Source organism: Aspergillus lentulus (genome assembly GCF_001445615.1).
Source record: "Aspergillus lentulus DNA, contig: Alt04, strain: IFM 54703, whole genome shotgun sequence".
NCBI lineage: Eukaryota > Fungi > Ascomycota > Eurotiomycetes > Eurotiales > Aspergillaceae > Aspergillus > Aspergillus lentulus.
Genome location: NW_028322122.1, coordinates 703,567 through 724,657, shown reverse-complemented (window position 1 = coordinate 724,657; position 21,091 = coordinate 703,567). Strand labels below are relative to the sequence as shown.

The window sequence follows — 21,091 nt, the reverse complement described above, 5'->3', positions numbered from 1 at the left end:
AAACGTGTAGGGCGGCCGCTTCAGGCAAGGTCATCCGTCCGTACCCCAAATTTCGGCAATCTTCTTACTGAGCACTTTGCCCATCTTCTTACGGCCAACCAATGTCTTTGTGCGTTCAAAAACCATATCTTCTCGGCCCTTAGCATCCAGTTTCTCGAAAGCTTCGATGAACTCTCGCGGAGTGGACCATCGTTTTTGAATCTCAAGGGCCTTCTCCCCTGTGACGCCCCTCGTGCACATGAGCATCTTGAGAAAAACATCGCGGAGAGACAGGATATCGGATTTGGAGGTAAGAGCAGAAAAGGTAGAGAAGGTGACGGAGTATGTAACTGACGGATCACGAGCTCGGAGTCGGTCAAGTGCTGTGAGATAGGATTGAGCCGAGGACAATTGTCGACTAGGGATCAGGCTGAGGGTGTGTGTTGGTGGCGAAAAGCAGTACATCTTCTGTAGTAGAAAAGTCATGCGTGCCAGATAGCGGATCGTATCATCGAGATTCCGCGTCTGCTTGACGAAGTAGCCGTTGACGACCTGCGTCGAGGCGATGGCGGATGCCATCATTTCCTGATATTTCATGGCACTGGCACTGCCGACATCGTGGGTAATGGCGAACTCTTCGATTAGGTAGATGACGTTCTTGATGCCGGAGCGACGGAGACGGAATTTTTGTTCGTGGAATCGCCCGTCTTTGATAGACCCGAGGAGATCGTCCATCCTTTTTCGCTCCACGATCCAATCCAGCATCACCTCGTTGCATTCCTCGCCGTATTGTGAAAGGAACGTGTGGTCATTGCATCTGGCGACCCACATTGCATCTCCCAGTTCCAGGGCGCGTACTTCGGGGGTGATGCCTTTTTTGCTTAGCTCATTGGCAATGTAGTCACGGTCTTTGGATGATCGGACCTCGCGCGTGTCCAGTACCAGCTGGATTGTAAAACTGTTGGCGGGAAGTGTGATAGGTTCAATTCTGATCTCATCAATAGGATTTCTTCCTCGATCGTTGTCTTGTATTTGAATGTCTTCGTTATTCTGATCGTCTCGTATAAATTCTGGAACAACGATATCGTTGCTGTTATCACTAAGCCTCGGGCCAGCACTGGCGCCTGTATTGCTTTGAACATGTGTACTCGGGGCGCCTTGTTCGATTGACATTGAGCCCTAATAACGTTAAGTTCTGCTTCTTCATCCTTTACTGTCGTGCCTTACTGTTTGATGCCTGAAAGTCAACGTATTTGAATCTCCCCCGGGCAAAGTCTTCTTGATTCTCTTCGCAACTTCCCAACCTTCCTCAGTTAGCGCATACCTCCGGAGGGGCCGTCCATACTCGTAAACAAGCTCCTTCTGAAGAAGCGTCTTCATCGAATTCCAAGCGGTGTAAAATTTGGAAGGGTCAGGAGGGGCCGTGAAAGAACTGTCGCAATGTGGCTGAGCCTTCTCGATCAACTGAGCTTTCGTCAAGCCTTGAGACGCGTTCTCGTCCAGCGTTGCTAGACCTAGGAGTAGGGCGTAGGGACCGGAGCGCAGAGAAGGCACATATGGCTTTGCTTTCCGTGGTTTCTTCGCTGGCTGATCATCAACACCCTCATCGGACGTTCTTTTGCTAGCTGACGCCTTCTGAGGGTGTTCGGGCATCGGTAGCCCATTTTCTTCACAGTAAGCCTTCAGTTTCTCCGTTAAGCGCTCACATAGTTTCGGCCCAAGTCCGTTCAGCTGTTGTGCCTCGGACGGATGCTGAAAGACGAGCGGACAAGCCTTCATCGACTCATAGGCTTTCTTGTATCTGGCAACGCATTAGCTTCGCTGATAGAGGGAATTTGTCCAATAAGTATACTGACACTGTGACGCCTTTGCTGTTCCGTTCACGAGCCTGATCTAGCCATTCTTTGATCCACCCCAGGAGGAGGGGATTTGCACAGGTCTCACTCATTCTTCCTTCCGTCTACGAGCGATTTATCCGTCGAATTTTCATCATGAACTCAGAGAAATCAGCGATGCTGCTTTCACAGAACTCTCAGTTGAGAGAGCCTGATAAACACGTTTTTTGTTGGATTTCACGTGTATTTCCACTTTTGGCAAGACGAGGGAGGTGTGGCGTTGTTTGTGTGGCGTAGGTGGCATAATACATACCGTCCATCCGAACATAGTCACGTGATTAACAGGGTCCTTCCCTCTTTGGAGTTCACTTGCTGAACCTCAGGCTACAAGTATCGATGCCTTAGGTTTCTTAATAGTTCTGAAAACCCGTGTTGAGTGCTGTTGCCTAGACTATCCGTCGTACCTAATGATAATTGCAAGCTTTAGATACGGACCAAGGGAATCCAGATCTTTTGGGGGACCAGTGGTTGTTCACCAACAAGATAATTGCAGAGGATGACGTCGATGGTCCCGCAACAGGAGATCTACCTAAGAACACGCAGAGTTGTAGACATAAAAACGGAATGCACCTCCGTTATGTAAATCAATCCATCGTTGAATGCAATGTATTTCTCGGTTTGATCAATATTTTCAGTTTGTGTGAATGGAATAATGTCTGATGCACCAGAGTCCCTTCGCGCGCCAGAGCCTATATCGGCAGGGCTGGACAAGAGTACACATAATGACGAAAAGAAGCAAGATGACAACCTTGGGCCAACTGACAGCCATGTACTTTCTCAGGTAGAGCCTGAGGACGAGGCCAAAGGACTGGCTCAGAAAGCTGGAGTCACCAACGATGTCTCAGACATCGGATGGGGAGAATCTGACAAAATCGAAGAGAGAATTGTGACGGGATTGTCGAATGAGGATCTCTGGATGCTGATCCGTCGGTTCAATAAGGTATACTTGCTTTCAAGCCCTCGAAAGGAAATGCTGACAAGTGCAGCAAATCTACTGCGTCAAAGCTGTTCCGAATCCCCCATTACAGAAGCTGGATCTCAATCGGGCAGAAGATGAGAATTTCTCCCCAGATAAGCTGAGGGCTACTCTGGAGAGATTCTATACAACAGTGGTTATTGGCTTGACCAGTCTAGTTAAGCACATCGCTAGGCTTCGCTCATGGAGAGAGCCTCGGCGAACAGCAGCCTTTTGCGCAGTACGCTCGTCCCACATTGCGGCTAGTGGCCAATGAAGACTGAACAATATATACAGGTATACTCCGTAGCCTGGCTCTCGGACCTCCTCGTTCCCACGCTCTTTGGTACGATGCTTGTTCTGGTTATCTGGCCTCAATCTCGGAAGATCCTGTTCCCTCCCGCACCTCTTGCCCTGGTCGATAAATCTACCGGTGGCGTGCAGAAACCTAAGGCTGGAGTGCTCGGTTCCCATGACAGTGTGACGGGGGCTCCGGAGAAATATAAAGGTGAAGCCGCCGAGCAAGAAGCAAGTAATCTAATCACTAGCGTTGCCACTGTTGCTGTGGGAAGCGCTGCCGGGAAACATGATCAAGGCACACCGGAGGATGCTCCCATGGAATCGTCAGTCCCAGACGCGATGGATATCGTGTCGAAGACAGCCGATGCACAAGCTGCTGCTGGTGGAGAAGTGCCAGCCGATACTCACGACAAGACCAGGCAACCTATGAAGGAGACGGTGTTGAACGGCGCGAATCTGGCAATGCGAGTCCTCAGTGATATCATTGATACTTACGAGAGGTTTGGAAAGTAAGCTTTGGGTTCATGATACATAGTAGTGGCCCCATGGTTCTGACGTTCTGGCTGCAGTGCTCTCTCGCCAACACCACCTTTTTCGGCCTCAACCCCTTGTCTTCGCCTATCCAGCGTGCTCGCGGCCGGATTTCTGGGGTCATTATTGACTTCAAGCTATGTGTTCGTAAAATTGAGCACTTTCCTTTTTGGGTTTGTCTTTTTCGGTGATCCAATTCTTCAACGTCTCATGAGCTACTTGAATCATGAATTCCCACATTGGCAAAAGCTTCTCGAATTGCAAAAGTATGTGCGGCCCATAAGAGACACATGACAGACCGTCCGCTGACCTGATATCAGTTCCCTCTTGAAAGGAGTCCCTACTAATGCTCAGCTTACCCTCACACTTCTTCGCATTGGCGAATCGAATGCCGCACCCTTACCGCCGCCCCCTTCAAGCTCTCTCCATAAAACTCCGTCAAGGCCCGCCTCGATCCACCACGATCAATTGACCTTGGGAGCCACCGACGAGGAAATCAACCGAGCTGCAGCTCCTGAGCCGGAACAAGACGCAGTGCACGATACTCACGAGGACGAAAAGCCTAAGAAGAAGAATCTTGGTGCCAGAATAATTGGGTTTTTCAAGGGCACCACAGCGACGGGAATCGAGACCAAGCTCGCCGTTGATCGGGTCCGCGCCCAAGCTGGATCACATCATGCGAGGAATCATGTCGGTATCCTACGCAAGAAAGGCGTAGAGACCTTGCCCTACGGCCCTGTGGAGTTCGACGCAAGGTACAAGGGTAAACGAGGAACTGTGGTGATTGACTCCTCCCAGCAACCGCCGCTACTGTATTTCACGACAGACCCGGCTGTCAATCAGGGCGACTACAGATTGGATAGTAGAAAGAAAGGCACAGTGCTCTTCACAATACCGGTCACCGAAATCCAGGAAATGCGCAAGATCGGCGGGATGGGGTGGAAAGGGAAATTGGTTGCTGGCTGGGCTGTTGGCAGCAAGGAAGTTGTGGATGGCTTGGTCCTCATTGGGAAGCATCCGCACGATTCCTATCAGCTTACAGCGATGAGTACTCGAAACGAACTGTTCAACCGCTTGGTTGCCATTGATGGACAGGTTTGGGAAAACTTTTAATCATCATCCTACATTTACTGAAATACTCCTAGGTTTGGAAATGATGGTCCTGGATGATATCCAGACCCCACTGTACCCGTGGACGGACAGCTAGATTGAAGCTCTTATAACCTTTTAACGATTCATTATAATCTGATCGTTTACTGCGTACATACTTTTCATTTGGAGCATTATCAAATTCCATGGTCTAGCAGATATGTACATGTCTATTGGCAGTAAAAGTCTCCAGTTATACTAATATCCTCACTTCCCCAATACCTCCTGCTCGTAATAATCTTTAACAGCCTGCTCAAATGACGAGTCACGCTTGAACCCCAGCGCAATAGCCTGAGAATTATCAAATCGCGTAGGCCACGAGTCCAGAATCGGCCGAAGCGTCGGATCCTCCTTCTCCTTCAAAAGCGCCAGCTTATCCTTCCCGCCCACCTTCTCTAGCGCATCCATCATTTCCTGCACCGTGACGCAGATACCAGGCACATTGATCGACCGGATATGCGGAGGCAACGCATCACCCGACAACGACAGCGTAAGAACAAGGTTCTGCACAAGCGTCCGCGGCGAACAGAGCCAGGACTTGAACGACCGATCCTCAACCGGAATCACACACTCCTTCCCTGCCAATGGCTCCCGAATCATCCCCGAGAGAAACGACGAAGCCGCCGCAGTGGGTTGTCCAGGACGCACCGAGATCGTGGGGAACCGGAGCGTGAACCCCGTGATAAAGCCGCGCCTTGTGTACTCGTTGACAAGGGTCTCGCAGATCAGCTTTTCGGCGCCGTAGGAGCCCTGCGGGGTAGGAGTGACGCTGTCGTCGACCACGTCCGGAAGCGGTCGGCCGTAGACGGCTTGGCTGGATGAGTAGATGAACCGGACACCGGGGCAGGTTCTGCGGAGGGCCTCGAGGAGGGTGCGAGTCGCGTCGACGTTGACGCTCATTCCGAGGTCGAAGTTGGCTTCGGAGCCGGAGGACATGATGCCGTGGAAGGCGAAGACGGCGTCGAGGCATTTGTCTACTACTGATTCTGCGCCGGCGAGTAGATCGGCCTTGATGGTCTTTGCATTTTGCGGGTATTTGACGCCCTTTGGGACGGGGGGCTCGTGGATATCGGTCAATGTGAGGTAATAGGAGGGGTCATTGAGGAGCTCTTTTGCGAGCAACTGGCCGATGAAGCCGGCGGCGCCTGTGATGAGGATTTGCATATTGAGTCGTAGTGATTAATTTGAGTCAAGATGGGGGTATTTGCAAAACAGAAGATGGAGGAAACATGGCCTTTGTGAAGAGTTGTCGCATCAACTTATTTGGATGTGTAGTGGGGTCTCCGCATTCGCATCAAGTCCGAGGCCATTTTCTTCTTTCTCCGCAGCCGGACTTGAGCCGGTGATGTCGTTGAGACTGATTGAAGTGAGGGAGAGTTTGAACCTGAAGTAATTCAGAGACGACATCACTGGTGGAGCTTTCAAATATGGATCAGCAGTTTTCCTACTTGAGAAACTGGCGAGGCGGAGGGTCCGAAGGGAGTGAATGCGACGACAGTGTCATCCTTGTATGCGGGGGCTTGCATTTGGAGATATCAACCAGCGTTCAATCATCGATAGGCCTCTGCTGATACACAAGAACCACCGATAGAATGGCGTTCACGATGATGGACGATGGGCGAGTTCGAAGAAGGACTGCTGCAAGAGTGCTCTATATCCTGCTCTATATCCCACTCTGCCGTCGAATATATCTCCGTACCCCAGGTTTTGACCCCAGAATGTAGCTTCTCCAGGAATTCGATAGATGTCCGTCGCATATTCAAGATATTTTCTATGACAGAGAAAACCTACGAGAGATCAATCCGATATCGCCATCATAACCTTTATCTTTACGCCATCTAGCTGGTTAAACCAGCCATCTTCTCTCAGTGTTAGGCACTTCGACTCCAACTCGGGCGGGGTCAAATCTTGCTTTGGTCCCTCCCACGTTTTTCTGTCCCCCCCCACGCCTTTCACTCGCACCTCTCGACTCATCCGACCCATCTGCTCTTCTCATGTCAATGCCAAATCTGACGGACAACAATCCACATATCATTGATCATCATAGGCACGTCCATAGATCGCTCCACTTCCGACAGCTGATTGCAGCGCTCCAAATCGCGAGTCAGCGACGGATGGTTGCATTACTCGCATAGTACCGGAGCATCCCCGATCAGCCCTCCCAATCAACAAACAATCAATTAATCATGGATCGATCCGATCTCAAGCGATCGTCTTCTGATGCCGGTCTCGAGTCTCCAAGACGATATGATCGCGGTTCCTCCGTTCTCGACGCTCGACCTCCTCCTCCTAGAGTCTCCAAAGCCCGTGCTTGTGAGTGACCCCGACTCGGCTTTCTGAGCGCCTCGTGGCAACGATGCAGAGATGCAAGGATCGCGGAAATATTTTCTACATCTCGGTGAAGCTTCAAGCTGATGCTAGGAACGTGCAGGTGCGGAGTGCAAACGGCATAAGATCAAATGCGAGTTCAAACCAGGCGAAACTAGCTGCACCAAATGCACGCGCAGCGGCATCAAGTGTGTAGTCAATGACTTCTCGCAGAAGTTTGTTGATGACGATGGGATGTATGTTTTCTTGACGTGTATCTTTTGGTTATCTTATAGATTCGTCAATATGCTGATGGCTCATCGTCAAGATGGAAATCGCAAGCTGCTTCCGCGATTCACCAGCTCCAAGCGGCTGTGGGCGACCTTCTCCGCCAGAACGGACTTCCAGAGCTCTCCACGTATGCTTCAGGCGACCCTCAGAACGGACCCAGCCCGGTTGCTTCGCATGCGAACGGACATCGTGCTTCAATAGACAACTCACAACCGAGTCAGGGACAGAATGCGACGGGTGCCGTGATGGATGTCACTCGAGAACCTTCGCAGGAGCCGGACTTGCAGGGCCCGGAGCTGGTGCCGGCCCCTATGCGCAGCCTTTACGAAGTCACGAAACTACGAAACCTACGAAACAATCCTGTGGAGAAACCGAGGCTGACCCTGCTGGAGGAGGATTTCATATCGCGGGGGTTAATTTCTCTCCACGAGGCCGAGGAACTCTTCGCATACTTCAGCCGGACGATGAACCAGCTTCTCTGGGGAGGAATCATCCTCGTGCATCGAGATCTAACCTCTGTGAGACGAGCCTCAACACTGCTTTCCGCGGCTGTTCTTACCGTCGCTGCACTTCACATTCCCAATCGCAACGAGACGTTGAATCGATGCTACAGCGAGTACGTTTCCCTCGTGTCGAGCATGTCTCTGACGCGGGCTCATACTCTGGACGACATCCGTGGTCTCTGCGTCGGTGCCTTCTGGCTGTCTGAGCTGAGCTGGAAGCTCTCTGGCCATGCTGTCCGAATTGCAACGGAGCTGGGTCTCCACCAGAGCTACCAGCGGATGATCCGAGGTCATAGTGATCAATATGAGCGTGCACAACTATGGTACCTACTATATGTCTGCGACCATCATTTCAGCATCGCCTACGGCCGACCACCCGTCATCCATGAAGATGTCTCGATCAAAAATTATGAGACATTCCTCCAGTCACCAATGGTCGTCCCTGGTGACATTCGACTGCTGGCACAAGTAGCCTTGTTCATGATCCTTACGGAGGCCTATCGAATGTTTGGAAGCGATACGGAACAGGCACTTACGGAGGAAGATTTTGGCCAACTGAGGGTTTACAACGTTGCGGTTGATCAATGGCGCCTCCTCTGGCAACCACGATCAGGTAAGCCAGTATGCCATCATTCTCACAGCACTATCTAATTATCGCGGTAGCCGATAGCCCATACGTAAGGACGTATCCATCAAAAGGAGTGGTCCTGCATTACCATTTCGCAAAGTTCCAGCTGAATTCGCTTTCTCTTCGCGCGCTGTCACCGTCCAATACCCCAGTCTTCTCCATGGACCGGAAAGAATCGGCCAACATCGCCATTTCATCCGCCATGGCCTGTCTGAATATGGTATTGGAGGAACAGGATATCCGAGACGCCATTGTCGGCGTTCCCATTTTCACCCATACTATGGTTACTTTTTCCGCGGTCTTCCTGCTCAAGGTCGCCGTGAACTGGAATTCAGCCTACCTCAGTATCGACGGCCGCCAGGTGCGCCGTCTGGTAGAGCGAGTCATCGAGTTGTTGAACTGTGTCTCCGCTGGCGAAAGACATCTCACAAGACACATTGCGCGCGGTTTAAGCAAGATGCTCGAGCGGTTCGATTCATGGGAAACTGCGTGGCAGGCAGGCCGACCTGCCAACGCCGGTGGACTCCCCGTGGGAGGCACAGGAGCTGTTGACCGGTCAGAGGGTGAGGTACCAGGCGGTGCGAATGCCATGGCCCAGGGATTTCCACCACCAGACCTCATCTACGACATGGTTGGCACTTATGGCTTCGGGTTGGATGAGAATCTGCTTGACCCCAGTATGGCCAATTTTGAATTTCTGGCGCAATAAATCTGTCCTTGTTCTTGATACCCAGGAAGACAGGTTGTATATTTGAAATAAGAGTGTATATATAATATCGACATTTAACAAGATGGGGAATGTTGTTGTTGTTGTTATTGACTGTTGACCTTTTGCCACGGAAAATACCGAATCCTGCCCCCCTGCATGACACCCACAAGCAGTCAAGACTCAGACACGCTTATCCCCAGCGGGATATGTTGTGCCTGGGCAGATGGTCCGTGCGAGTCTCCATATCGGGTTAGATCCGGAGAAGCTGTTGCTGATTGAAATTTCGGTTGTAACCTGTAAATTACCGTACGCAAGATGTTTCACTTCCTGACATCATCATTATTCCCTGCTTACTTATACTCTGCTTATTATATAGCCACGCACTATTTCATTATGTCCACATCAAACCTTGCGGTATCCATTTTCTGAGAATTTCCACCAGGCCACGCTTCCATCCTTTCTCCTACAGCCATCCGTTTTATTTCATCAAAGCTGTCAAGAGTTTTTGCATTTATGCTCTCTGAGACAAACTCATATTATAGGGGACTTTGTCTGTATGCTTGCTGACAGGAAACTTTCAAGCTTATTCTTCATAGGCTATCACAGTCAAGAGCTAAGGAACGAGGACGTCTGCGGAAGGGCTCCAAAGCGGACGGGAAGCATTCATCCTAGGAGCACAGTGGACACGCACTGATGACGAGCAGTCATTGGTTGGATGTCGCTTTTCGCGCTATCCACACTGTCTGGGCCTAAAGCCGACGTCGTCACATACTCTCAAGTCCCAAGAACAAGCCGCAGCTTCAGCTCTCTTCTCTCTGTGTCCATCTGCTCCTGCTTAGCTTTCCCCAGCTCGCACTGCTCCTTACGGCTGGTCTCTGCCCATGTTTCTGTCATTGCTGACCGGCAACTCTTGTCGTTGCCCCTCTCGCTTCTTCCTCCCTCCCTGTCTGCTGAAGTAATGGCGCCGCTCATTCCGTTCCCCTCCCCCCTTGGAGGGCAGGATCTGGTTCTGATGGATTATGCTACCACCTAATCTCTAGCCGTAGTAGCTAGGTAGACCTACCTCCCCTGCGCCCTACCTACCCTTCTCCTCAGCCGTTTCCCTCTATAATTCCCTCTTTCCTCCCTTCCCATCCTTCTGTCCTCTCCTTTCCTCTCAAGTAGTCTCAGTCTCTTCTCTTATTCTCGACGCCCCCGGGTCTCTAAATCTTCCTTTCCATCCATATCTCTCTGCCATTGACCCGGCCCTTCTCTCTCTGTCTTTTGTATAAGCCACTTTTCATCCTAGATCACCATGTCCACGCGTAAGAGAAAGCAAGAAGCCGAGGAGGAAGAAGAACTCCAGGCGCTTCCTAGCGACGAAAGCGAAGAGGAAGAAGAGTAAGTTTGTTATCTCTCTGTTGCACGCTTCCAGATCCCGCTACACCCGTTGCATGCCTGCGCTCTGCGCCAACTGCCGGCGCATCTACTCTCTCGCATCGTCACGCGCCATCGACGCTCATCCACCTCCCTTATTGCCATTCACACATCATGCACACGGATAAAACAGCTAACTCGCGCTCCCTGCTAGATACGAAGACTCCGACGTAGGTGAAAGCGAGGAAGAAGAAGGTAGCGAAGAAGAAGAAGAGTTCGAAGAAGAAGAAGGCGAAGGCGAAGAGGAAGAGAAAGAGCCCGCCAAGGATAAAGGTAATTCCATCTCTATCTCTATCCCTTCTCTACCCGCCTTCAATGAACTTGCATCTAACATTCTTCACTCCCAGCTCCTCCCTCCAAGCGAAGAAAGACAGCCCCTGAAGCCGAGGCCAAAGAGAATGGCAACGGCGTCCCCGCCGAGGACGAGGATGAAGAAGAAGACGGTGAAGGCGAGCCAGAAGATGAAGAGCCTGCGGACACCGCCAAAACCAGCGCTCCTGCTGCTGCAGCGGCCAAGGCTAAGGGGAGCACTGTTCCCGCGGAGGCTGAGGTCGATGTTGGGGAGGAGGACGAGGAGTAGTCTTATTCTACTACTGTCGCGATAAGCTTCTGGTTAGCGGATACTGGCTTCAGGGCAGATTCAGGATAGCTATATATCTGGGATAATATACTGAGTTGAATTGATAATTGAAAACTATTTGATGTCATGCGATGTAAGGCTCACCTAGTATAAGGTCTGAAGTGGATGTACGGAGGATTGCTACACATCTATGTTTTGTGGTTGCTGTGCTCTACATATGCGGAAGAGCATCCACAGTGTGGACGCTCTCTTATGACCAGTCACTAGGAGAATAATAGGAACTATATGAAATCGTCGCATTAATTAATCTGCCTTTACCCTCCCAGCCCGTGCACTTTCTGAATTACGTAGCCACCATAGAGGCGGAGTTGCTTTATTCGCTATACGTGAGGATATGTATACTGTGACTAAGAGGACAAGGTATATCAGTGGACTTTCGCATCGCAGCGAGAATCCCAGGTTTTAGGCATCGCTTCCGCTGCTGCGAAAGGTCGCGCAGAGCTGGCAGTATTGGTGTGTGAGGTCGAGGACAGGCTGTGGCAGATTCGTCGCCTGCACGATGCTGCGGACCTTGACGGCTCCTTCGTCCTCAATGAGCTTCCGGATGAGGTAGAGTAACTCGGGAGAAAACTGCACACAGTTAGTCTTGTGCGGTCACTGACAAACTCAAGACAGAAACATACCTCGGAATACCAGCGATATTGCCATGCGATAAGCCGAATCAGGGAACCTAGCATGCCTCGCGTGTCGTTTCGGTTCTCATACATCTTCAGGATTCCACGCATGGCCTTGGGCGAGAACCGAATAGAGAGGCAGTGTTGATAGGCTTCGATCGCTTCGTCGAAGTGATGCAGACGCTCCGCAAGTTCGCCCAGGATCTCCCATTCGGTCGCCGACTTCTTGTACTCGATCGCTTGCTGCCGGAATTGAGCCATCTCCGTGCGCCAGATGGTGTAGATGCGCAAATCTTCGTATAAGACCATGAAGAGGTTATCTAGCCAGCGCTCACACAAACGCTTGTTCTTGAATTGTGTGTACGAAGAATGCGACGGGTCGGACTAGAAATTCAACATCAGCATCCCAAGATGTAAACGAGAGGCACATAGACTTACATCATCGTTGCCTGACTTGACGACTTCTGATGCCATCGATTGCTCCGGTTTTTCAATAGAACTTTCTACTTGCTCTTCGTTCACTCCATTGCCGTTGGCTGCAGTCTCGGCCGATGAATCCACGTCCTCAGCGCCAGAGCCGTCTCCATTCTCACCATTACCATTGGTCTCAACACTCTGGATCTCAGCGACAGAGTCAGTTTTACCAGGTTTCGATGTGGAGTGCTGACGCTCAACTCGGTACTCCTCTTCCATGACGAAAACCTCGCTGCGAATCTTGAGTAGCTGGTCCCAGCCAATCGAAGCCGCAATCTTTGTCAGTAGGTTGTAGGCCTTTAAAAATGTGCCTTGGTATGATGCAGCGTGCAGTTTTCTCAGGGACGGATGGATATAGTCGTGAGGGTCTCCTTGTTTAGGTTGCCCCTCGTCGATTTCATCCAGTATGCTCTCTGCAAGAATAGGAAGCATAATGCGTGACGGCTGGGGCATTCGAGGCGTGTCCTTGTCCTGATATGTGAACATGGGGCACGAGTTCAGGGTAAGGAGCGCCAAGTCCCATTGCTCGAGTGATACGTATACCTCGGCCAGCCGAGCCCATGTGCTGAATTCGCTCGGCGCGGCCGTCACAGCACGTTTTGCGCATTCCAGGGCCAATTCACCTTCTCCCTTGCCCATGCAGAACGCTGCTTGGCAATCAAGTAGTGCATAGTCCATTGGCACGTCTTGCAAAGCATCGTACATCAACCGTACAGCTTGTACTTCTTCGTCTGCCATTAACAGAACCCTTGCCAACAGCGACGAAACCTCTACATCTCGCGTACGAAGTTTCTCGAACAGATTCACCCCGGATGTATAGCGACCGGTTGTCTGGATGTACTTGAGAAGACCAGCTGTGAGATGGTTGCTGACGGTACTCGGTACTTGGGTTTCTGGATCGGAGCTGAGCTGCCTCCCTATAAGTTCTTATCAGTCTTTATCCGTCTACGCGGAATTGCCAAGACAGCGCACCCAGGAAGAATAGTCTTTCCGCAGCATCCAGAAACTTATGCTCCATCTCCGTGTTCGTTACCGGGTTGAATCGGCGAATACCAACGATCTTTCTGATGGCATCACCACTACCGTCGTCCGCGTAAGAATATGCTCTCAGTACCCCGCAGAGGAAGGTCTCAAGCCACAGGGCCTCCGTCGCAACACGCTTATCACCTCGCTCATCGATGCAATAGCTCTCCAGACTCCCTGGAATCTTCACTTCGACACGCATATCGAGATGCGAGAAGGCATTGTAACAGCTGCGCGAACGTTAACCATAACAGAACCATTGCATTCGTTAATTCGAGTTTCTGACCAGTAGATTCCAGAAACCACCTTGTGTGTCTTATCCAGAGGAGAAAAGGTAAGCGTGTTTACGTAGGCGGCCAGGCTGGCGGAGGACGAGGCATCGACGCCGGTGACATGATGGTAAACTCCAGTCTGTGAGCATTACAGTCTAATTAGCCCACTGCAATTGAAAATAGACTGTTTATTAAGACGTCGCAGTATTAGAAGAGGGTTGCTGCGACCAAACGTACCTGCCGGTTTGCGTTGGTCTTCGGCTGCTTGACCAAGTATACCAAATCTGGAGGACCTAATTCTCGTAGACTCTGGAGCGACTCCGTTCGCGCATCGACAGCCGCAAAGATCTCATCCTCTTCGTATATCCTAGAAGCATGTTAGAGGTCAATCGCAAGCCAATGGCGCCGACCGAAAACAACGGCGTAGAGAACAAGCCTCTCCGCAGCAACACGTAAATTGAGGGGGAAGCAACATACTCAGGAACAGCTGGCGCAACCATGGCGCTGGCAGGAGCGCAGTCAATTCCGCTTATGGGGCAAACTCAGACAAGTGGAAGTGAAATGCGGCTTAACTGTTTTCCAGCGTCAGATGGCGCAGTAATCGCAGATGGGCTGCAGACTCGGTGATTATTCCCAGTCGTCGTAATCCGTAACAAAGGGACGCCGATCAGACCCGTATCTCTTCTCTTTCCTGTGGCAGCCTGGAAAGTTGGGGCCTGAGCGCTCAGGCACTCAGGCTATCCTATTTCGGGAAATTCGATCCCGGGTAAACGCGTGATGCGTGTCGCCAATTAAACTACTTCTTATATCCGCATCTCGATCCCTTACAACTGAGCTTGAAAAGCTTCCTTGTTCTGAGGCTGAAATCATCAGTCTGAAATGGTGTCTATCATAGCCCGTTCATCGCAGGTGTCAGTGACCTTTTTGCGGGCCGCGTAGACGCCATCATGTCAAGCTGGGTGGCGTTGAATATTGAGCCTGACGAGGCAATTGAAGAAGAGGTCGATGATACGAAGGAGATACAGATTGAAGAAGCTTTGAAGCTCTATCAAAACGCCCTCAAGCTACACTCGCAGGGTCCACAGTTTTATTCCCAAGCTGCGGAGGCCTACGAAGCTCTCCTGAATTCGGAAATCTTCAAATATCCCGAATCGATTTCTGACTTTAAAAGATCTGCTCTGCAAGACTCCGAGGCACATCTTGATGATGATGTCGCAGTAATCGGCGCAGCAGAGACATTTGCAGATTTCAATGTCACCGATTCGACATCTAGCACTCTGTTACAGACGATCTATTTGTCCTATAAGAACCATGGGCAATTTACGCTTGATTCTCTGCAAGCTTTTCTACAGGAGAACCCCAGAACTTCTGACAAAGCCCGGGAGATTCTGTCCGAAGTGAACAAGCGTACGCACGCTGCTTTAGCTTCTTTTGCCGAAGCTTTGGAACGCGATGATACCGATCTTAATCTTTGGAGACGGAGTGCGAGGTTATCTAGCGCTCTGCACAGCTACAGACTAGCTCGATACTGCTTGGAAAGCGTTCTCGCGGATGACGAGAATCGCTTAGAAGTTCGAACAGATCAGCTAGGCTTGGACGAGACTTTTGCCCAAGGCCAGCTTCGGGAGACCCTTCAGGCGCTCGACGACAATCTATCCGTCTCTCAGGTTCCATTGAAGAAACCAAAACAGGCTCTTCTCAAGTTCCTCGAACGTCAAAAGGATCCCTATCCTTATCTTCCCGCCCTCCCCAGTCATGTGAGGGATGAAGACCCTTCCAAAAACCCGTTGGCCCTTCGTGCGTCCTGTTATCAACTGACCCCCGCGACCCATACATGGGCTGCTGTCGGCGACTCCATCCTTCAGGCTCTAATTGACATGGAGCTTGATGCGTCAAAATTTGGTCCTGGAACCTCAATTAGCTTTTCGATGCCAGACTCCACGGCGGATCTCCAATCCTCGGCCGCTGGAGAAGTCGCAGATCAGGATCAGTCTTCCCGTACGGAGAACGGCGAGTCTGCTCATCACATACCAGAACAGGACGCCGAGATAACAGTCACTACTGAAAGTGCAGCACCTAAGACACTCAAAAAGTCTCAGGACGCCGGCTCGATTTCAGAACACGCTGATGATCAATCGTCCATAGACCAGCGAGCTGAAAAGCAGCTTATGGAATCTCTTGAGAATCAATCGGCGCGGCAACATGATAGTGCGACTGTGCAGGACGCCCCAAATGTTGATGAAGTCGAGCCTAACCCATCAAGTGCTGGTCGGAAGAGGTCGTCTGCATCCGCTGCGAATGAGGACTACCAGGCCGAACCTGTTAGGACGAAGAGCAGAAGAACCCGCCTACGAGACTCAATCGCAGAAACTTCGCTCCAATCTGATGAGGTTTCTTTCGATCAGAATAAATATTATGAGGATCGCTTGCAAACTTACGTTGAAGCCGACGAGTGGATGTTTGACACGGTCGGGCCCCTACTGTCAAAGCTTGGAGTTGACAAGCTGGAGAGTCTTGATGAACTGCGGAGACAAGCTGCAGCCAACTGTTCGAAATCTCCCGTGGAGAAATCAGGCAATCAGCCCACGTCAGCGGTACATGTGCTGTATCGGGATCTGGACAGTATCGTCAAAACCTGGGACGAAGCAAAATCCCAAGCAATGCTGCAAGATGATACTTCGTTGACCTTCCAGGAGATGAAAGCCATGGACAACTCTGGCTTGGCCATCTTCCTGGAGCATTCGAGGAAATCTGCTCGCAAACCCGGACTCAAGCCCAGCTTTACGGACGACAAAGTTCTGAGCAAGTTCTTGAAGGGTGTCAATGACGAATGGCTCCACCTTCATGAAGTAGCCTTTGCCTGGCTCAAACTCGTTCTAATGCCGGTGTATGGGAAGTCGCCCGTGCGGAAGAACTCGCGCTCCAAAAAATGGCCAGTTGTGGAGTCAGCATACGTAGCCTTTCAGTGGCCAGACATGCTCAAAGAAAAGGTGGTCCAAATATTGATACGAGACGACGAGTACATCTTCAGAAAAATGCTTGAACAGGCCGAGCAAACTGAACTTCAAATCCTCAACCATACGCCCCAAACGTCATTCAAGTATACTCGTGATCATTTCGCTTACTTGGAGATGGCCCAGACAATATTCGAGATCCACCTCGACGTTTATGCCTCCATTAACAATCCCCACAGTGAGGTTGACCAGGATACAAGACTTGTGCAGCGGGATCGTCTGATGAGATGGAGCTTGCTTGCAAGAACAGCTTTGAGTCACTATCTGGATCATGGCCCATCGAAAAAGGATAGCCAGAATACCATTATTCTTCGCCATATATGGGCGTCGACTTTTCATTCCAATATGGAGCCAGACGTTCATCGTGAGCACATACTGCTGTGTCTTCAAGAGTTGAAAGAAATTTTGCATCGCCTGAGTATTCAAGAGATCCATCTTATGAACAACGCGATGATGCCTGAGTTGTCAGCGGATGCGATCGACCAGGAAATCTCAAAATTGAACTCCATGGACTTTTTCATGAAGATTTTCACCCCTGGTTCGGAGGATCCTGTCGAACTCATCGAAACGATTGAGCCGATTATAGAGCCCTCATCAGTTGAAATTCCCGAGGAGAGCGAATTTAATGACCAGTCGCTTTCACAGTCCATGTTACAACTTAAGGAGATGCGCTCATTCTTGGACCGAGGAGATGCTATGCTAAAACTGTTCTTGTGGCAAAGACTTCGGGATGCCTATCAGGCGATCGACTATCCTCCTAAAGTAGTCTCATGCTACCTTCGCAGTGTTGAGACGATAATTCAAGAACTTCTTGGCAATTCGTATCTCGAAGAAAGTAACGAGCACCGAGAAATAGCGTTGATTCGATGGCTCAAATCTCTTGACCGCATTCTAATGAAGCTGGTGACACTGGTCCTTCAGCAATCTGACAAGGCGTACGAGTGTCTTGATATGGAACATCTGAGGTCTTCCATGTCAGCCCTGACCATCATGACAAATCTTCTACACAGCTTTGCTCTTTACGAAGACTCCGTCCGTGTCGGGCAAACACCGTCGTCCTCCATGCGCGGTTCGTTGTCTAAAACCCTGGGAAATTTCACGGAGAAGTTAAGGGAGATGGAGGTTCGCTGTTGGATCTTACAATACACGCTTCTTAAAGAAGCAATTACCCAGAACGGGGATCTCTTCGAGACTCCTCTCGAGGACCGTATTCTCTTCCTACGCTCTGTGCACAATGCTCTTGGCGTTCGTAAGATGTGCAAACGGTCCAACAAGCAGTTCCTCAAGTTGATGAAGGCTGAATTCTTCAGCTTGGAGTCGAAGGAAGACTACGAGTCTGAGATTTGCCAGATTCTTTGGGATCTTTACGGCATCAATCTCTCTCCCTCCGGGGTTTTCTTGTTTGAGCATGAGTGTCCGCCGGAAAAGCTCGATCGTCCAACGGCTATCAAAATGATTGATTTTGTCTTGAAATTGGCGAAACGCATGAGTATCAAAGACTTGTCAAAATCAGAGCTGAAATCCACAATTGAGAAGATACAGCAAGCCATTGGAACAACAAAATCGTCGCCACCTCTTACATATAACAAGCGCATTCTGTCGGCTTACCTGAAGTCGCCAATCAATCCGACTGAACTCTTCCGCGCAGTCCGAGGTGTTGCGGATCTCCCGCTGATCCCAGTACCTACTGAGAGCGCGGTCATTGCCCAAAATGGATGGTATTTTCTGTTGGGCCATGCAGCCCTGACCAAGTTCCGCTCTCAAAAGCGCCTGAATCCGGTGCCGACTACTGATCTTGATGAAGCCATCACCTTCTTCAGACAAGATCTAGAACACGCTACTGGAAGATGGGAGTCTTGGTACAGGCTTGCTCAGACCTATGACTCAAAGTTGGAAGAAGATATCACTTGGTCTGCGGACAAAATCAACAACAATCGAACTGAGCTAGTGACTTGGCAACGGAACGCCATCCACTGCTATGCAATGGCGGTCGCGACAGCAATCAGGAACGCTGAGCCGACTCCTGAAACCCGAGCGACCTTGTCCGAGCTCTACACCGATTTTGGTATTCGGCTCTACTCGTCTTCCCGCGAACCCCTTTCTATGGCCGCCTTCAGTCTTGCAGACTTTACCCGTCATTACAGTAACGAAGAGAGCCAGCGGATGTACCAAGGGAAACCCTTCAAGGAGATGAGGTTGTACTCCGTGTGGAACTTGGCAAGATACCTTCTTAAGCGCGCAACCATTGACAAACCCAAGAGTTGGATGTAAGTACTCCTCGGCTGTTCCTGGGCTAGCCCGTTCCTTACAATGAAGCAGGAATCACTACATGTTGAGCAAGTGTCTCTGGAAGATGTTCAGTTGTGACGATTCCGTGAGGGGAAATGTTCAGCGTATCAGCGTCGATGATCTTCTGGATTCGCTACTTGATGCCATCGATACACTTCCCCAACGCAAAGATTCACGCTCGGATCCTATTTTTGAACCCCACTACAAACTGGTCTCGATCGTCCATAAGTTAGTCGATCGAGGCACACTCACGGTATGTGTTCTTTCCCGTTTCTCGTAACGTACAATCATGTTGACTATCTGTTCAGCCAGCTGAAGGAAGTCAAACCCTCATGGCCACCCCATTGGCTCGTAAAGTCCAGCCTCCCGAAGACAAGGCCGGATGGAAACCATATATTCTGGAGGTACTCCGGCGCTTGAAGCATGCGGATAAATCGAATTGGCATCATCGCATGGCTGTTCGGGCTGCACACGTTACATATGACGACACCAAGGACGGTGTCTCGGCGGCAGCAGCCAAAAACGAACTTACGCAGCAGATCTTCACCAAGACTATGACTATCCAGGTCTGGAGGCCGGAGTTCGAGCGTCCTGGAAGACATTTCGTGTATACTACCCGATATGTATACTTCTTCGTTAGTCTGCTGGATCAACTCAATGACCGAGCCAATCTGGATCAGCTATTGCGTCGCGTGAGAAAGAAGCAAGGTGATTTCATCAACCACGCCAAGCTATGGGAGGATGTCTGCCTTACCTACGCAAAGGTCATTCGAAGAGCAGGCAGCATCAACGAGGGACATGAAGAGAATGTATTCAAACCAATCGGATGGGAAGAATTCGTGGCCAACACAGCCCGCCTGGAGAATCTTCCCCAGCTAGCACCGGGCAGCCAAGTTCTACTGGAACTGCTTCGCGACGCTATCGAACTGAAAAAGCTCAACAATAACCTTATGAAAGTATCTTTGCTCGAGGACCTGATCGCCGACCTATACTCCCGCCTCTACGAGATTAACATGCCCCAAGTCCTCGAGCAAGCCAACGAGGAAAACAAAGAGAAAATGAAAGTCGACCACCTGCTCATGGCCAGCGACGGAGCCGCAGACACCCCGACGCCTCCGAACTCAGCGCCCGCCTCGGAAGCGCCCGCGCCTCGAGGGCGCACCAAGGGCATCGCCCGAAGGGACGTCCAAAAGCGAGCCGAAACGATCGTCAACCGCAAACTCACCCCGCGCGCGCCGGCCGCGAAGACATCGGTGCCTGCGGAGTCCGAGCCACCCGCTACGTCTGAGCCTGCCGAACCTTCGGGGAATCAGCCCAGTAAGACCAGTTTCGAAACGGGCCAGCAGAGCGATCTTCCCCAGAGCATTCAAGATAGCGCCGACGATGAGAGCGAGCTCAGCGAGATTGATGACGAGAAGTTATCGAAGCTCGCGGCGGAGCGTAAGCTCCTCTTCCCTAATCTACGGGATCGGATTTCGCCGGATCCTGATTCGGAGATGTCCGTTCCTGCCAGCGTTGATGGTGACGCGGTAGACGAGGTTGGGGATGGCGATGCTGACCTGGGCGAAGCTGAAGCGGGAGGCGAAACCACGGTAGAAGAAGGTGAAGGCGAAGGAGAAGAGGGTGATGAAGCGGATCTTGAGCGCGATGAAAATGATGGCGACGAGGAAGGCCTAGACGAAGGGGAAGGTAATGGGGAAGAGACAGAAGATGCGCAAGATATGGAAGACGAGGCAGAAGAACCTGAGGTCATCGAGGGTGATCCGACAAAGGAGAATGCTTCCGAACCTGAGCCAATGGAGACATGAGCACAGTGTCTGCGCCAGCAACATCAATCACCTTGCTCCAACTGTTACTATATGCAAGTGGCCTATTTGTTCTTATTGTATGACGTGGAAGGTGTTTGGGCGCATTGAACAGGTGAATGGCAAGTGGCGTTGGGGATCATGTATGAAGCCATGTATATTAGGCGAACATTAATAACTGATGATGGTATCTCAACTATTCCAGCGATCAATCAACGCCCAAAACTCCTTTCCTATCATGGACCCAAGGTATTCCGCCCAAAAGACAAACTCCAACCAAGACAGAAGTTCGAAACC

General features: G+C 50.8%; 7 protein-coding genes across 7 annotated transcripts; 4 read left to right on the top strand and 3 right to left on the bottom strand.

The window, feature by feature from the left end:
• Window positions 1–30: 30 nt before the first annotated feature.
• Window positions 31–1,927, bottom strand: ALT_1530 (crossover junction endonuclease MUS81; the record flags this gene model as incomplete). Its single annotated transcript, XM_033558502.2, has 3 exons — window positions 31–1,158; window positions 1,207–1,780; window positions 1,836–1,927. 3 exons carry the CDS (start codon window positions 1,925–1,927, stop codon window positions 31–33), a joined length of 1,794 nt encoding a protein of 597 aa, XP_033414393.1.
• Window positions 1,928–2,526: 599 nt separating this feature from the next.
• Window positions 2,527–4,773, top strand: ALT_1529 (DUF3292 domain-containing protein; the record flags this gene model as incomplete). Its single annotated transcript, XM_033558501.1, has 5 exons — window positions 2,527–2,814; window positions 2,861–3,070; window positions 3,127–3,638; window positions 3,699–3,926; window positions 3,981–4,773. The coding sequence occupies 5 exons, from the start codon at window positions 2,527–2,529 to the stop codon at window positions 4,771–4,773; spliced, it is 2,031 nt and encodes a 676-aa protein (XP_033414392.1).
• Window positions 4,774–5,016: 243 nt separating this feature from the next.
• On the bottom strand, window positions 5,017–5,973 carry ALT_1528 (SDR family oxidoreductase; the record flags this gene model as incomplete). The annotated part of the gene is made up of 1 exon (XM_033558500.2): window positions 5,017–5,973. One exon carries the CDS (start codon window positions 5,971–5,973, stop codon window positions 5,017–5,019), a length of 957 nt encoding a protein of 318 aa, XP_033414391.2.
• Window positions 5,974–6,995: 1,022 nt separating this feature from the next.
• On the top strand, window positions 6,996–9,247 carry ALT_1527 (putative C6 transcription factor; the record flags this gene model as incomplete). The annotated part of the gene is made up of 4 exons (XM_033558499.2): window positions 6,996–7,122; window positions 7,241–7,373; window positions 7,445–8,523; window positions 8,574–9,247. The coding sequence occupies 4 exons, from the start codon at window positions 6,996–6,998 to the stop codon at window positions 9,245–9,247; spliced, it is 2,013 nt and encodes a 670-aa protein (XP_033414390.2).
• A 1,294-nt stretch (window positions 9,248–10,541) lies between these two features.
• On the top strand, window positions 10,542–11,243 carry ALT_1526 (uncharacterized protein; the record flags this gene model as incomplete). Its single annotated transcript, XM_033558498.1, has 3 exons — window positions 10,542–10,627; window positions 10,818–10,936; window positions 11,011–11,243. The coding sequence occupies 3 exons, from the start codon at window positions 10,542–10,544 to the stop codon at window positions 11,241–11,243; spliced, it is 438 nt and encodes a 145-aa protein (XP_033414389.1).
• A 462-nt stretch (window positions 11,244–11,705) lies between these two features.
• ALT_1525 (ChAPs family protein) lies at window positions 11,706–14,186 on the bottom strand (the record flags this gene model as incomplete). The annotated part of the gene is made up of 7 exons (XM_033558497.2): window positions 11,706–11,873; window positions 11,927–12,301; window positions 12,356–13,308; window positions 13,364–13,644; window positions 13,701–13,825; window positions 13,924–14,053; window positions 14,164–14,186. The coding sequence occupies 7 exons, from the start codon at window positions 14,184–14,186 to the stop codon at window positions 11,706–11,708; spliced, it is 2,055 nt and encodes a 684-aa protein (XP_033414388.1).
• Window positions 14,187–14,633: 447 nt separating this feature from the next.
• Window positions 14,634–20,797, top strand: hir3 (putative transcriptional corepressor of histone genes (Hir3); the record flags this gene model as incomplete). Its single annotated transcript, XM_033558496.2, has 3 exons — window positions 14,634–18,967; window positions 19,020–19,242; window positions 19,298–20,797. 3 exons carry the CDS (start codon window positions 14,634–14,636, stop codon window positions 20,795–20,797), a joined length of 6,057 nt encoding a protein of 2,018 aa, XP_033414387.2.
• Window positions 20,798–21,091: the final 294 nt, after the last annotated feature.